Source organism: Oncorhynchus tshawytscha, unplaced genomic scaffold (genome assembly GCF_018296145.1).
Source record: "Oncorhynchus tshawytscha isolate Ot180627B unplaced genomic scaffold, Otsh_v2.0 Un_contig_852_pilon_pilon, whole genome shotgun sequence".
NCBI classification, from domain to species: Eukaryota; Metazoa; Chordata; class Actinopteri; order Salmoniformes; family Salmonidae; genus Oncorhynchus; species Oncorhynchus tshawytscha.
Genome location: NW_024609586.1, coordinates 143,632 through 161,112, shown reverse-complemented (window position 1 = coordinate 161,112; position 17,481 = coordinate 143,632). Strand labels below are relative to the sequence as shown.

At 48.2% G+C, this 17,481-nt stretch overlaps 2 protein-coding genes across 2 annotated transcripts in view; one reads left to right on the top strand and one right to left on the bottom strand.

Moving 5' to 3' along the window:
• Positions 1–13,806, bottom strand: part of LOC112241497 (proteasome adapter and scaffold protein ECM29-like) — a 48,263-nt gene extending 34,457 nt beyond the window's left edge. Inside the window, 10 exon segments of the mRNA XM_042316073.1 lie at positions 3,566–3,651; positions 4,429–4,548; positions 4,758–4,836; positions 5,085–5,224; positions 6,348–6,516; positions 7,493–7,651; positions 8,180–8,298; positions 8,931–9,047; positions 11,911–12,041; positions 13,692–13,806. Coding sequence (XP_042172007.1) covers positions 3,566–3,651; positions 4,429–4,548; positions 4,758–4,836; positions 5,085–5,224; positions 6,348–6,516; positions 7,493–7,651; positions 8,180–8,298; positions 8,931–9,047; positions 11,911–12,041; positions 13,692–13,719 — 1,148 coding nt within the window. The 5' untranslated portion in view covers positions 13,720–13,806.
• A 1,078-nt stretch (positions 13,807–14,884) lies between these two features.
• LOC112241534 (lysine-specific demethylase 4C-like) overlaps positions 14,885–17,481 on the top strand; it is a 50,462-nt gene continuing 47,865 nt past the window's right edge. Inside the window, 1 exon segment of the mRNA XM_042316076.1 lies at positions 14,885–15,022. The gene's annotated coding sequence lies outside the window, so the exon portion shown is untranslated.

Below are 17,481 nucleotides of genomic sequence, written 5' to 3'. Positions count from 1 at the left end.
CTGACCCTCAGCCCGCTGCCCTCTGCCGAGACTGACCCTCAGCCCGCTGCCCTCTGCCGAGACTGACCCTCAGCCCGCTGCCCTCTGCCGAGACTGACCCTCAGCCCGCTGCCCTCTGCCGAGACTGACCCTCAGCCCGCTGCCCTCTGCCGAGACTGACCCTCAGCCCGCTGCCCTCTGCCGAGACTGACCCTCAGCCCGCTGCCCTCTGCCGAGACTGACCCTCAGCCCGCTGCCCTCTGCCGAGACTGACCCTCAGCCCGCTGCCCTCTGCCGAGACTGACCCTCAGCCCGCTGCCCTCTGCCGAGACTGACCCTCAGCCCGCTGCCCTCTGCCGAGACTGACCCTCAGCCCGCTGCCCTCTGCCGAGACTGACCCTCAGCCCGCTGCCCTCTGCCGAGACTGACCCTCAGCCCGCTGCCCTGCCGAGACTGACCCTCAGCCCGCTGCCCTCTGCCGAGACTGACCCTCAGCCCGCTGCCCTCTGCCGAGACTGACCCTCAGCCCGCTGCCCTCTGCCGAGACTGACCCTCAGCCCGCTGCCCTCTGCCGAGACTGACCCTCAGCCCGCTGCCCTCTGCCGAGACTGACCCTCAGCCCGCTGCCCTCTGCCGAGACTGACCCTCAGCCCGCTGCCCTCTGCCGAGACTGACCCTCAGCCCGCTGCCCTCTGCCGAGACTGACCCTCAGCCCGCTGCCCTCTGCCGAGACTGACCCTCAGCCCGCTGCCCTCTGCCGAGACTGACCCTCAGCCCGCTGCCCTCTGCCGAGACTGACCCTCAGCCCGCTGCCCTCTGCCGAGACTGACCCTCAGCCCGCTGCCCTCTGCCGAGACTGACCCTCAGCCCGCTGCCCTCTGCCGAGACTGACCCTCAGCCCGCTGCCCTCTGCCGAGACTGACCCTCAGCCCGCTGCCCTCTGCCGAGACTGACCCTCAGCCTGCTGCCCTCTGCCGAGACTGACCCTCAGCCCGCTGCCCTCTGCCGAGACTGACCCTCAGCCCGCTGCCCTCTGCCGAGACTGACCCTCAGCCCGCTGCCCTCTGCCGAGACTGACCCTCAGCCTGCTGCCCCCTCTGCCGCCGAGACTGACCCTCAGCCCGCTGCCCTCTGCCGAGACTGACCCTCAGCCCGCTGCCCTCTGCCGAGACTGACCCTCAGCCCGCTGCCCTCTGCCGAGACTGACCCTCAGCCCGCTGCCCTCTGCCGAGACTGACCCTCAGCCCGCTGCCCTCTGCCGAGACTGACCCTCAGCCCGCTGCCCTCTGCCGAGACTGACCCTCAGCCCGCTGCCCTCTGCCGAGACTGACCCTCAGCCCGCTGCCCTCTGCCGAGACTGACCCTCAGCCCGCTGCCCTCTGCCGAGACTGACCCTCAGCCCGCTGCCCTCTGCCGAGACTGACCCTCAGCCCGCTGCCCTCTGCCGAGACTGACCCTCAGCCCGCTGCCCTCTGCCGAGACTGACCCTCAGCCCGCTGCCCTCTGCCGAGACTGCCCTCAGCCCGCTGCCCTCTGCCGAGACTGACCCTCAGCCCGCTGCCCTCTGCCGAGACTGACCCTCAGCCCGCTGCCCTCTGCCGAGACTGACCCTCAGCCCGCTGCCCTCTGCCGAGACTGACCCTCAGCCCGCTCCCTCTGCCGAGACTGACCCTCAGCCCGCTGCCCTCTGCCGAGACTGACCCTCAGCCCGCTGCCCTCTGCCGAGACTGACCCTCAGCCCGCTGCCCTCTGCCGAGACTGACCCTCAGCCCGCTGCCCTCTGCCGAGACTGACCCTCAGCCCGCTGCCCTCTGCCGAGACTGACCCTCAGCCCGCTGCCCTCTGCCGAGACTGACCCTCAGCCTGCTGCCCTCTGCCGAGACTGACCCTCAGCCTGCTGCCCTCTGCCGAGACTGACCCTCAGCCTGCTGCCCTCTGCCGAGACTGACCCTCAGCCTGCTGCCCTCTGCCGAGACTGACCCTCAGCCTGCTGCTCTCTCCCTCTGCCGAGACTGACCCTCAGCCTGCTGCTCTCTCCCTCTGCCGAGACTGACCCTCAGCCTGCTGCTCTCTCCCTCTGCCGAGACTGACCCTCAGATACAGGCACCATCAGCCCAGTAAAATTAAAAGCAAATTATTTAAAATGTAGACTCACTCAGATGTGCCTCACAAGTAATACAACAATGGATCTATTACCGGTGTGATCCTAGTGGTAGCCTAGTGGTTAGAGCGTAGAGGCGGCAGGGTAGCCTAGTGGTTAGAGTGTAGAGGCGGCAGGGTAGCCTAGTGGTTAGAGCGTTGGACTAGTAACCGGAAGGTTGCAAGTTCAAACCCCCCGAGCTGACAAGGTACAAATCTGTCGTTCTGTCCCTGAACAGGCAGTTAACCCACTGTTCCTAGGCCGTCATTGAAAATAAGAATTTGTTCTTAACTGACTTGCCTAGAATAATAAAATAAAAGGTAAAATAAAAGAAACAAATATAGCCTAGCTCAAATGTTGAATATATATATATTTTAACGTCCCGAATAGCAATGCATTGGCAGGTAAATTCAAGCAGAGCCAGTATGCGGTGATAATGTATTGGTCCTGTAGCTTACTGCACAGACCTCAGTGCTACAGAACTGGTTTTAATGGGTTAAAGTTGCACAGGCTTACATTGTTTAAGTCAAGGTAATAAAAAAATCAGAGCGGTAGATCTCTGCTTGCATTTTTTTTCTCAGTGATCCAGCTTAACTGAGAAACAGGTTGGTGACCACTGCTCTAACTGATCTAGGGCCAGCTCTGTCTCTGTAACGGTGAGCTGAGAAGACAAACTGATCTAGGGCCAGCTCTGTCTCTGTAACGGTGAACTGAGAAGACAAACTGATCTAGGGCCAGCTCTGTCTCTGATAAGGCCATCTCTGTCTCTGAACTGAGAAGACAAACTGATCTAGGGCCAGCTCTGTCTCTGTAACGGTGAACTGAGAAGACAAACTGATCTAGGGCCAGCTCTGTCTCTGTAACGGTGAACTGAGAAGACAAACTGATCTAGGGCCAGCTCTGTCTCTGTAACGGTGAACTGAGAAGACAAACTGATCTAGGGCCAGCTCTGTCTCTGTAACGGTGAACTGAGAAGACAAACTGATCTAGGGCCAGCTCTTAAAGGCCATCACTGTCTCTGTGTAACGGTGAACTGAGAAGACAAACTGATCTAGGGCCAGGTCTTAAAGGCCATCTCTGTCTCTGTGTAACGGTGAACTGAGAAGACAAACGGACTTGGAATAAGTGCTTACAACATGCACGTGACGCTGGACAAACTGATCTAGGGCCAGCTCTTAGACTGCGTTTACACAGGCAGCCCAATAAATGATCTTTTTCAATGATTGGGCAAAAAAAAAATAATCAGAATTGGGCTGCCTGTGTAAACAAAGCCTTAGTACTGTAACTGTCTCTATAAGGAAGGGTTGGATGAAACTGACTTGGGACCAGTACTTACACCTGACAGATGTGTTGGGGCACTGATGGACAAATTGATCAAGGACCAGCTCATAGTGACTCTTCCTATGTGTAAGGGTTGGATGAAACTGACTTGAGACCAGTACTTACACCTGACAGATGTGGTGAACAAACTGAAGTGTAAGAGAGAGCAGCTTGTTGTTGGTGTTGGCTCCAAACAGACCGTCGTACACCACCTGGGGAGAGGAGAGAGAGGAGAGGAGGAGAGGAGAGAGAGGGAGGAGGGGGAGGAGGAGAGAGAGGAGGAGAGGAGAGGAGGAGGGGGAGGGAGGAGAGGAGAGGAGGAGGGAGGAGAGAGAGGAGGAGGGGGCTCCAGGAGAGAGGAGGGAGAGGAGGAGGGGAGGAGAGAGAGGAGGAGAGAGAGGAGAGAGGACGAGAGGAGGAGAGGAGAGAGAGAGAGAGAGGACGAGAGAGAGAGAGAGGACAAGAGAGAGAGAAGAGGAGGAGAGAGAGAGAGAGAGAGAAGAGGAGCGAGAAGATGAGAAGAGAGAGAAGAGAAAAGAGGAGGAGAGAGGAGAGAGAAGAGGAGGAGGAGAGAGAGAGGAGGAGAGAGAGAGAGGAGAGAGAGAGAAGAGAGAGGAGAGAGGAGAGAGGAGGAGGAGAGAGAGAGGAGGAGAGAGAGAAGAGGAGGAGAGAGAGAAGAGGAGGAGAGAGAGAGAGAGGAGAGAGAGAGAGGAGAAGAGGAGGTGATGAGGAGAGAGGAGGAGATGAGGAGAGAGGAGGGGGAGGAGAGAGAAGAGGAGGAGAGAGAGAGAGGAGGAGAGAGAGAGGAGAAGAGGAGGAGAGAGAGAAGAGGAGGTGAGGAGGAGAGAAACAGGAAATAGACAGGTGATGAAGGTTTCTTTGAGAGAAAGACAGTGGAAGGACATTCAAAAGATTTGCACACACACACACATTTCCAGGACGTTAACTGTTGATTTATTAGAGAACACACACACACACTACAGCAGTACCTGTATGTTAGCCGGGAAGCACTCAGCAGCGAGGCGTGAGCGTAAGAGATGTGGTAGGATCTTCATCTTGACTCTGGTGCTGACCGGCTCATGTTTCAACTCCCTCTTCAGACTGGCCCCCTGTGACATAACAGGACATGAGTTGGACCAACAGTTTGACACTGTTCACACACACATACAACCAATCAAGATGATGTGGCGACCGTGCCGGACAGATCTCGGCCTCCGGCTCATCAATGCTACTTCCTGTCAGGAAGCCATTTGAAGTGGTTCCAATTCATGACCAAGTTTGAATGAGTTCAGAAGGTTGGAGGTGAATCTTTCCACACCTTAGTTTTGAGGGGGATGTCTCCCAGGTAGACCTTGTACATCCTGTTGACGATCAGGGGGTTGTTCCAGTCGATAATACTGCAAAAAAAACATCACAACAACACATGGCATCAAATCAACAAACTCCCCGGGGGAACCCAGAACCAACTCCCCGGGGGAACCCAGAACCAACTCCCCGGGGAACCCAGAACCAACTTCCCGGGGGAACCCAGGACGAACTTCCCGGGAACCCTGAACGAAATCCTGTAGCATGTTGTAAATAGACTAATGAGTTCCACCCCTATCCCACCATCCCATAATAGTAGAATAGTCCCATAGATACCCACCTCTGCTTGCTCTTGAGCTCCAGGTCCGCGGCCGTGGCAACGCCGTGTCTTGTGTCGCTAGAGGCAACCACCAGGTGTATGACCGTCTCCACCTCCGGTACCTGTTCTGCCTCGATGAACTTCACTATGCCGAGTTTACACTGGGAGAGATACGTAGTCATTACCTCACAACCACAGTACAACAACCACAGTACAACAACCACAGTACAACAACCACAGTACAACAACCACAGTACAACAACCACAGTACAACAACCACAGTACAACAACCACAGTACAACCACCACAGTACAACAACCACAGTACAACAACCACAGTACAACAACCACAGTACAACAACCACAGTACAACAACCACAGTACAACAACCACAGTACAACAACCACAGTACAACAACCACAGTACAACAACCACAGTACAACAACCACAGTACAACAACCACAGTACAACAACCACAGTACAACAACCACAGTACAACAACCACAGTACAACAACCACAGTACAACAACCACAGTACAACAACCACAGTACAACAACCACAGTACAACAACCACAGTACAACAACCACAGTACAACAACCACAGTACAACAACCACAGTACAACAACCACAGTACAACAACCACAGTACAACAACCACAGTACAACAACCACAGTACAACCACCACAGTACCGAATCACCTTTTTTACATTTTGATTATTTAACTAGCCAAGTCAGTTAAGAACAAATTCTTATTTACAATGACGGTCTAGGAACAGTGGGTTAACTCCCTGTTCAGGGGCAGAACGACAGATTTGTACCTTGTCAGCTCGGGGATTTGATCTAGCAACCTTCCGGTTACTAGTCCAAAAGATCTAACCACTAGGCCACCCTGCCGCCCCTACGCTCTAACCACTAGGCCACCCTGCCGCCCCTACGCTCTAACCACTAGGCCACCCTGTACCCTACGCTCTAACCACTAGGCCACCCTGCCGCCCCTACGCTCTAACCACTAGGCCACCCTGTCCGCCCCTACGCTCTAACCACTAGGCCACCCTGCCGCCCCTACGCTCTAACCACTAGGCCACCCTGCCGCCCCTACGCTCTAACCACTAGGCCACCCTGCCGCCCCTACGCTCTAACCACTAGGCCACCCTGCCGCCCCTACGCTCTAACCACTAGGCTACCCTGCCGCCTCTACGCTCTAACCACTAGGCTACGCTGCCGTCCCAAGGTGTGATACACCTTCCTCTAAGGTCAAAGGTTCAAAGTTCAGAGGTCAGTACCTGTTCCAGCTGCTCTGGGCTCCACTGGGCCTCTCCGATGACCCTCTTGGCAGCGTAGACGCTCATCCCTGGAGGAGGCTGGGGGAGGCCCGGTCCGGCTGCCGCTGCCCCAGAGCTACCCTGAGGGGACGAGGGAGCTGGGCGAGTGGGAGGCTCGTTCAGGACAAACCTGGAGGCCAGAGGAGAGAGAGGGAGGGGGAGAGAGGAGAGGGAGGGGGAGAGAGGGAGGCAGAGAGAGGAGAGAGCAGAGAGAGAAGAGAGAGCAGAGGGAGAGGAGAGAGAGCAGAGGGAGAGAGCAGAGAGAGCAGAGGGAGAGAGCAGAGAGAGAGAGCAGAGGGAGAGAGCAGAGGGAGAGGAGGGAGGGAGAGAGAGAGAGAGAGAGAGAGAGGGAGAGAGAGAGAGAGAGGGAGAGGAGAGAGGAGAGGGGAGAGAGGAGAGAGAGAGAGAGAGAGCAGAGGGAGAGAGAGAGAGAGAGAGGGAGAGAGAGAGAGAGAGAGAGAGAGAGAGGGAGAGGAGAGAGAGAGCAGAGGGAGAGGAGAGAGAGCAGAGGAGAGCAGAGAATCAGAGGGAGGAAGCAGAGAGAGAGAGAGGTCAGAGAGAGAGCAGAGGAAAACAGGGAGGCGGAGAGAGAGAGCAGAGGGAGAGGGAGAGAGGAGAGAGAGAGAGAGAGGAAGGGAGGGGGAGGTCAACTACAAGGTACATTGTTTAGGGATTGTAATAATTAATCCAAGCAGTCTTTGGAAGCATGTTGTTTGACAGTTTTATAGTATGTCAGACCGTTTTAATAACTGATAACATACTAGCATAACAAAACACTTCAAATGTCCAGCCCCACAGGCTACCTCCCAAATGGGGCCCTACATAGTGAACTACTAGTGCCTAGGGCCCCACAGGCTACCTCCCAAATGGAGCCCCACATAGTGGCCCCGGGGCCCCACATAGTGCCCCCGGGGCCCCTACATAGTGAACTACTAGTGCCCCCGGGGCCCCTACATAGTGAACTACTAGTGCCCCGGGGCCCTACATAGTGAACTACTAGTGCCCCCGGGGCCCTACATAGTGAACTACTAGTGCCCCCGGGGCCCTACATAGTGAACTACTAGTGCCCAGGGCCCTTGGAGAGGCAGCGTAATCTCCCCACTGACCCGTAGGGCATCAGCAGTACGTCCAACATGAACTCCAGCAGTAACTGAACCGTCTTGGGTTTCTCCATCAGGATGAAGGGAGAGGCCATCTTGGAAGAGTTGGAAGAATCCTTTGGGTACTTCATGTGATACAAGGACGGGATCAGGAGATGCATCAAGCTGGAGGGAGAGGGGACAGGAAGTCAGTGTGTGTGTGTGTGTGTGTGTACGTACAGTGTGTTTGTGTGTCCCTCTCTCCATCGCTCTCCTTACCTATCCTGTTGGGGCTCAGGCTTGCCCTCTATAGCAGTTATCAGGTGTGTGTGTGTGTGTGTGTGTGTGTGTGTGTGTGTCTCTCTCTCTCTCTCTCCTTACCTATCCTGTTGGGGCTCAGGCTTGCCCTCTATAGCAGTTATCAGGTGTGTGTGTGTGTGTGTGTGTGTGTGTGTGTGTGTGCTCAGGCTGTCTATAGCAGTTATCAGTGTGTGTGTGTGTGTGTGTGTGAAGGGAGAGGCCTTACCTATCCTGTTGGGGCTCAGGCTTGCCCTCCATAGCAGTTATCAGGTGTGTGAGTGTGTATGTGTGTGTGTGTGTGTAGCTCTCTCTCTCTCTTACCTATCCTGTTGGGGCTCAGGCTTGCCCTCCATAGCAGTTATGTGTGTGTGTGTGTGTGTGTGTGTGTGTGTGTGTGTGTCTCTCTCTCCTTACCTATCCTGTTGGGGCTCAGGCTTGCCCTCCATAGCAGTCAGCAGAGTAGGTGCCAGCTCACACTGGTTCCCCACCTCCAGTCGAGGGTAACCCATCTTGATGTAAATGATGGTGAAATTCTGCAGAGAGAATCCACCGTTCTGGATTAAAAATCTCACAATGTCAGGGGGAGTAAAGAACACGGTAAACAGAGACATTGTGTATATATATATACACAGAGTTTGAACACAGGCCTACTCAGTTTGAGAGATGCCATATTGACACGATAATCACAGGATGAATACCCCAAACAGCCCTCTCTCTATTCCCTACATAGATCATAACAGGAAGTATCCCAAACAGCCCTCTCTCTATTCCCTACATAGATAATAACAGGAAGTATCCCAAACAGCCCTCTATTCCCCAAAGAGCAAGCAGAAGCAAGGACAGAAGGCTGCACAGCTCTGGGGTGAAGTCTCCCCAAGGTACAGATCTAGGATCAGCTCCTCCCCTAATCCCAACCTTAACCATTAGTAGAGAAAAAACTAAACTGACTCAGGATCAGTGTGTAGGGGAAACATTACCCTACACCAAACCAGACCCTGGGGAACCAGGCTGTCGAAGTAGACCAAGGCCACTTTAAGCAGGCATAGAAATATAATGAATAGAACCCGTCGTGACTCCTTCTACACGTCAGAGAGAGAGGCATGTTTGTTCCATATCATATATTTCCATCTGAACTCTCCACAACAGGTAGAACGTAGAGCATTACCGTAACAAAGGACGCTGCGGCGGGGTCCTGGTACTGAACCAGGAGGGTCTCTACTGGTAGCTGGATCAACGGCCTGCTTTTAATCCTCTTGTTCAGGTGGACCAGGAGCTCCATCACCTGGTAGAGGGAACGAGAGGTTATGATTAGTTACCAGGAGCTCCATCACCTGGTAGAGGGAACGAGAGGTTATGATTAGTTACCAGGAGCTCCATCACCTGGTAGAGGGAACGAGAGGTTATGATTAGTTATAATAATAAGTTACCAGGAGCTCCATCACCTGGTAGAGAGAACGAGAGGTTATGATTAGTTATAATAATAAGTTACCAGGAGCTCCATCACCTGGTAGAGAGAACGAGACGTTATGATATTAATTAGTTATAATAATAAGTTACCAGGAGCTCCATCACCTGGTAGAGAGAACGAGAGGTTATGATTAGTTACCAGTAGCTCCATCACCTGGTAGAGAGAACAAGAGGTTATGATTAGTTATAATAAGGTTCTTCATCCTCTCGTTAAGGAGGACCAGGAGCTCCATCACCTGGTAGAGAGAACAAGAGGTTATGATTAGTTATAATAAGGTTCTTCATCCTCTCGTTCAGGTGGACCAGGAGATCCATCACCTGGTATTAGTCACATGTACTGAATACAACAGGTGTCGACCTTACAGTGAAATGTTTACTTACAAGCCCTTAACCAACAATGGAGTTAAGAAAAAACCGGTACAGAGTCAATGTGGAGACTATATACAGGGTATTACGGTACAGAGTCAATGTGGGGGCTATATACAGGGTATTACGGTACAGAGTCAATGTGGAGGCTATATACAGGGGTACCGGTACAGAGTCAATGTGGAGGCTATATACAGGGGTACCGGTACAGAGTCAATGTGGAGGCTATATACAGGTATTACGGTACAGAGTCAATGTGGAGACTATATACAGGGGTACCGGTACAGAGTCAATGTGGAGGCTATATACAGGGGTCACCGGTACAGAGTCAATGTGGAGGCTATATACAGGGTATTACCTTACAGAGTCAATGTGGAGACTATATACAGGGTATCACCGGTACAGAGTCAATGTGGAGACTATATACAGGGTATTACCGGTACAGAGTCAATGTGGAGGCTATATACAGGGTATTACGGTACAGAGTCAATGTGGAGACTATATACAGGGGTACCGGTACAGAGTCAATGTGGAGGCTATATACAGGGGTACCGGTACAGAGTCAATGTGGAGACTATATACAGGGTATTACGGTACAGAGTCAATGTGGAGGCTATATACAGGGGTACCGGTACAGAGTCAATGTGGAGACTATATACAGGGGTACCGGTACAGAGTCAATGTGGAGACTATATACAGGGTATTACGGTACAGAGTCAATGTGGAGGCTATATACAGGGGTATTACGGTACAGAGTCAATGTGGAGGCTATATACAGGGGTACCGGTACAGAGTCAATGTGGAGGCTATATACAGGGGTACCGGTACAGAGTCAATGTGGAGGCTATATACAGGGGTTACCGGTACAGAGTCAATGTGGAGGCTATATACAGGGGTACCGGTACAGAGTCAATGTGGAGGCTATATACAGGGGTTACCGGTACAGAGTCAATGTGGAGGCTATATACAGGGGTTACGGTACAGAGTCAATGTGGAGGCTATATACAGGGGTACCGGTACAGAGTCAATGTGGAGGCTATATACAGGGGTACCGGTACAGAGTCAATGTGGAGGCTATATACAGGGGTACCGGTACAGAGTCAATGTGGAGGCTATATACAGGGGTACCGGTACAGAGTCAATGTGGAGGCTATATACAGGGGTACCGGTACAGAGTCAATGTGGAGGCTATATACAGGGGTACCGGTACAGAGTCAATGTGGAGGCTATATACAGGGGTACCGGTACAGAGTCAATGTGGAGGCTATATACAGGGTATTACGGTACAGAGTCAATGTGGAGGCTATATACAGGGGTACCGGTACAGAGTCAATGTGGAGGCTATATACAGGGGTACCGGTACAGAGTCAATGTGGAGGCTATATACAGGGGTACCGGTACAGAGTCAATGTGGAGGCTATATACAGGGGTACCGGTACAGAGTCAATGTGGAGGCTATATACAGGGTGTACCGGTACAGAGTCAATGTGGAGGCTATATACAGGGGTACCGGTACAGAGTCAATGTGGAGGCTATATACAGGGGTACCGGTACAGAGTCAATGTGGAGGCTATATACAGGGGTACCGGTACAGAGTCAATGTGGAGGCTATATACAGGGGTACCGGTACAGAGTCAATGTGGAGGCTATATACAGGGGTACCGGTACAGAGTCAATGTGGAGGCTATATACAGGGGTACCGGTACAGAGTCAATGTGGAGGCTATATACAGGGTGTTACAGTACAGAGTCAATGTTTAGTCTATATACAGGGGGTACCGGTACAGAGTCAATGTTTAGTCTATATACAGGGGGTATACAGCTGTGTCTGTGTGCAAGGAAGGAGGACAGAAACACAGCTATGTGCATGAACACTTCCTGGAGAAGGAGGACAGAAACACAGCTATGTGCATGAACACTTCCTGGAGAAGGAGAACAGAAACACATCTATGTGCATGAACACTTCCTGGAGAAGGAGAACAGAAACACAGCTATGTGCATCAACACTTCCTGGAGAAGGAGGACAGAAACACAGCTATGTGCATCAACACTTCCTGGAGAAGGAGGACAGAAACACAGCTATGTGCATGAACACTTCCTGGAGAAGGAGAACAGAAACACAGCTATGTGCATGAACACTTCCTGGAGAAGGAGGACAGAAACACAGCTATGTGCATGAACACTTCCTGGAGAAGGAGGACAGAAACACAGCTATGTGCATGAACACTTCCTGGAGAAGGAGGACAGAAACACAGCTATGTGCAGGCTACTGGTACTGCAGGACGGAAGAAACAGACATCGACATGTCCTTACCTTCTTCCTGACTCCCTCCTGCACGCTGGACAGTTTGAGGAGGACCGGGGGCAGGAACTTGGATATAATGTCCTGGAGTTGGTCATCAGTCTCTGCATGGCCCAAACGCAAGAAAACTCGCTCCAGTTGATCTGAAGAATTGAACGGAGGAGAGAAGGAGAAATTAGGAGTGAGGAGGAGAGAGAGAAGGAGAAATTAGGAGTGAGGAGGAGAGAGAGAAGGAGAAAGGGAGGATTTGAAAATTAGAAATGATGAGACTAGGCCGTCCCAAATGGCCCCCTATTCCCTTTATAGTGCACTTTATAGAGCCCTTAGGACTCTCATCAAAAGTAGTGTACTATATACTTTTCACCAGGTTCAATAGGGTTCCGGTCAAGAGTAGTGCACTGTATAGGGAGTAGGGTGCCATTTGGGATGCCAGGGTTCAGATCCTACGAGTGACACATGCTTAAAGTCCAGGACTAGGCTTTAAATCAGGACTGGGCTTGATCTGTGTCCAGGAAACCAGTCCTTACTGTGATATCATCACATTAGACATCCCCTAACTCTCGTGACAGCCTTCGTTAACTGGTTTGGTTGGGAGATTCAGACAACTAAATGTTGAACGTGTAGCCTCTCGTCTAGTGGAGCCGGTCCCAGGTCTCTATGCACATATAATGCTCCCTGACGGAGACCGGGGTTCACTCCCTGTGTCCACATTTCAAACTACGTCTTCTACCTCTGTACTCACCTGTAATGCCGCACCTGTCCAATTAAGGTACAGAAAACACCCCTGTCTAAATAAGGTACAGAAAGGTACAGTGTGGATGTCCATTTAGCTGGTCCCGAGTGGCTCAGTTTACTCTGAATAAGACTGAGAGTCTGCTAAATGACTCAACTGTAAACATTTCAAATGTAGCTACAACATTCAGACCTAAAGTATCAACAAGGGACTGTTATAATAGCTAATGCACCTTGTATTGTGTTATAACTGGGGTGGATAGGCTGTTCTGAGCTAGATCACAAAGCCTGCATGACATAGCCATTAGTTATGTCAGACAGGGCGTATATGCTTTCTACTTGCATCAGACTGGCAACTAGTTGGCAAGGAACTAATGACATAAATTAGTGGCTAGCTAACTAGCTGGTTAGTTAGTCAGTCAGTTAGCTAAATCATCTCAAAATGGTTAGCTAACGTTACCTTGTGAGAGGTGTGTGTTTGCCAACACACTCACTGCATTGAAAATGAAATGTGTCATCTTTCATTCCATGTATCCAACCTGTTACCATCGAGAGAAACCTAACTAGCTGGCTTGCAATGAATTAGCTAGCTACTAGAGCTAAATTAGGTATCTTCACACACAAAATGTTAATCTTCAAGACAATTCATATTGGACGCCTGGCTGCACTGCTAACCAGCAAGCTAGCCACTTGGTTACACCAAAATATCATCGTTTAGTTTAATCGTAGTTACACATCTAACATGACATCGTTACAAATAGGGAATGAAATGACTTGATCCAATGTTTAAAAAAAAACCAAAACATAACTATTCCAGTCGCCATCAGATCACGTTGATCTTTAATACAACACTTTCATTTGGACCATGACTGTGCAGACGGCCTTCTAACTAGCATTAGCCAGCTACCTCAAATCAACGTGTTCATAGTTCATATCACAGGGGTTTTTCGCTCGATAGAATAAAGTTATGACTGTGTACTAAAATGTAATAATACATGTTACCGATACATGAAGTGTCTTACATTTAATCACTGCAAAAAAAAAAGCAGTTAGAAACTTACTGAGTTCATCTTGAGCGGCCATGTTCATAGAAAGTCATCGGCGTTGTCACCCTGGGCTGTATTCATTTAATCCATGTCGTAGCAAAACGTTTTAACGGTAAACAGTTTTGCAACGAATATTATAGCTTCTTATTGGACAAAGTCATGTAGGTCCCGCCCCCTTTTTGGATCGTTCGCGTCCGTTTGGTTCCTAGTGAACGGTGATGGATGCCACTCCCTCTTTCACTATCTCCTAGTCGGTCGTGCTAAACTGTAAATTCGTTTTAACACCTGCTTCACACATAGCAACGATAAACAGACATATATAGCGACATTCATATTGCACACACGTAGTCTTATTCATTATTTACATGTATATAAACTGGGAAATTATGTGTAGACACTGAAACAATAGGAAAACAGGAAGGGAGGAAATATCAATCGAAATGTGTCACCCCCCCCAAAAAAGTGAAAAACCAAGCATTTCTGAATGAACATTTAATAGAAAATATTCCTAGAATTAAAATGCTTAATTTGTATATGTTTCTTATTTTATATTCCTATAATTAAATAAATGCTTAATTTTTATATGTTTCTTATTTTATATTCCTATAATTAAATAAATGCTTAATTTTTATATGTTTCTTATTTTATATTCCTTATAATTAAATAAATGCTTAATTTTTATATGTTTCTTATTTTATATTCCTATAATTAAATAAATGCTTAATTTTTATATGTTTCTTATTTTATATTCCTTATAATTAAATAAATGCTTAATTTTTATATGTTTCTTATTTTATATTCCTATAATTAAATAAATGCTTAATTTTTATATGTTTCTTATTTTATATTCCTATAATTAAATAAATGCTTAATTTTTATATGTTTCTTATTTTATATTCCTATAATTAAATAAATGCTTAATTTTTATATGTTTCTTATTTTATATTCCTATAATTAAATAAATGCTTAATTTTTATGTTTCTTATTTTATATTCCTATAATTAAATAAATGCTTAATTTTTATATGTTTCTTATTTTATATTCCTATAATTAAATAAATGCTTAATTTTTATATGTTTCTTATTTTATATTCCTTGTAATTTAATAAATGCTTAATTTTTTAAAATGTTTCTTTTTTTTTTTTCTACATTTTTTGAAGTGAAGGTGCATCTTTGTCCGACAGGGGGCAGCCAACTGCACCACTGGTCTGAAATCAGCTCATCGACCAGACAGAAGAACAAGTCGCTGTTGGTTGACCAGCTGTTATATGAAAACAGCTGGGCGATCAGGGCGAGAAGAGATAAACAACAATTACAACGAAACACACATTTTTCATACACCAAAAGGTACGGTACAAGTTTCCTTACAAATGCAATCTATAACACGGGTTTAATTCATGACTATAACGTTCAGTGTCAACTAGTTTGTGGCGTTTATTTTCGTTTGTAAGCGGTGGACTGGTTGGCTAAGCTAACTGGCTGGCTAAGCTAACTGGTTGGCTAGGCTAACTGTCTGGCTAGGCTAACTGGCTGGCTAAGCTAACTGGTTGGCTAGGCTAACTGGCTAGCTAGGCTAACTGGTTGCCTAGGGTAACTAAGCTACCGTTGCTAGCTAGCCCAACTTGGCACACGTTGGCTAACAACAGCAACTCGTTTTCGCTGCTTGCATGCATTTATCAATTGATTCAGCCATCATTGCATAGAGTTAAACTGGCTGTAGATATAGTAGTTCTGCTTGGACATAGTCTACGTTATACATCTAACACGGAATGTTTATTTATACCCTGTTTTATTACCGGCTAGCTAACAGTTACCTCTCACAGTTAGCTGGTGAGGCTAACTCGAACCCGTTTGACTTGGTGTTTTCGTTGTGCTAACTTCTACTAGCAAATAGCCAACTGTTAGTCTGTTGTTAGCTAGCTAAACCAGTGAAACTGCGATGCACAATACTAACGTTACTAGGTAAATGCATTTCTATGTGTGTCTGGATAACAGCCAGACTATTTATGGTTGATATATGTTGAATTCGTGCAGTATATTTGGTCAGCTTGCAGCTTGCTAGCTAACCTCGGGCCTTGTTAGTTAGCATAAATCTCGACTGCATCCATTCAAGATGGGATTTAAATCCCCATCTCTGCTACGCGCATTGTGCAAGATGGCCAGTTTAGCAAGGTGGCCACTTATCCCTTTTCTCATCGCAACCAGTTCTTGTTATTTATCTCACGTTTGACTACTGTAAGACTCTTGAATTCTGACAATCACGAAAGAAAGGGAGTGGTTGGTTTCAAATCAAGTCGTAGTTATCAATTATTTGAACTGTCTCCTTCGATCTGCCATTGCTGGCTACCACTACTGAACGTAGACGAGCTCGGACAGAAAGACAGACAAAGATCAGATTAGCCACACTGTACTTCGGACTTATCTTGGGAAATAAATGCACTGTCACAAGTGATTTAATCATTTAGCTACTATATATATATATATATATATAATAAGTGCATTGCATGATTTTTAAGAAAATGGTTGAACAGCTTTAAATGCCAAAGTTACCATTTTTATATCAAACATGATATGCAACAACATAATTAATAGATTTACTTTATTCGAATCAATTAAAATGTAACGTTTTTATTGTTATTGTATTAGCCGTTCTTTGCTTTGTGAGATCATCTAAATGAATGATTTGAGACGCATTTCCTTATTGTGGGTCTCTTCCTCATTGTACTGTTTTGCTTCAACTCTTTTTTATTTTTTTAAGAAACCAACTGTTATTGTGTGTCTAGTCCTTTGTCTCCTTTGTCAAAGTAAATCCAAAGTGAGTATACCAAATGGCACCCTATTCCCTATATAGTGCTCTAATGTTGATGTAAGCCCTGGTCAAAAGTAGTTCACTATGTAGGGAATAGGGTGCCATTCGGGATGGACCCCAGAGTTGTGGTGATCGGGAAACCCTGCTGGTGGTAACTAGCAGAGGGGTTGTCAGAATATTTTGGGAGGACCACGATTTCCTTTGTGGGAGATGACCGCCACCCAGTGGTCCAACTTGTAAATAACACACAGCGAAACTGAAGTTGACATGAGTAAGACAGCATAGGAGTGAATCCCAAAGAGCACCCTTTTTAGCGCACAACGTTTGACCAGAACCCATACTCCTATGCTATGGTCAAAAGTAGTGTACTATATATGGAATAGGGTGCCAACCCTGGTCTAAAGTAGTGTACTAAATAGGGAATAGGGTGCCAACCCTGGTCTAAAGTACTGAACTAAATAGGGAATAGGGTGCCAACCCTGCTCTAAAGTAGTGAACTAAATAAGGAATAGGGTGCCAACCCTGCTCTAAAGTAGTGTACTATATATGGAATAGGGGCCATTTTGGAGGCTGATTTATTGCAGTTGCATTGTCTGCAACACTGGGTTTCTTAGTTCAGCTAATCTACTAGCTTATCAAGGCTTATTGGATTGGTGATTAGTTAATTAGTAGAATCAGGTGTGTTCGAGCTGGACTCGGGAAGAAGGAAGAGAAGCCTGCTTCCTTGGCTGTTTTGTGTAATTAACCAATGAGGCCTGATAAGAATAATAAATGTGTTGCACATAGGTTAACATTGTTATCGGGCCTTATTGGTTAGTTACACAATAATAACCTATGTGTTGCTTTTTATTTCTGTGTTATTCATTTAAGCAATACTGTCGCCTACACTGCACAACATTGGGTGTTGTTCACAAACCCTGGTCCTGATCGGACAATGACCCCAAGCATACTTCCAAAGTTATGGCTTTAGGGACAACAAAGTCATGGTATTGGAGTG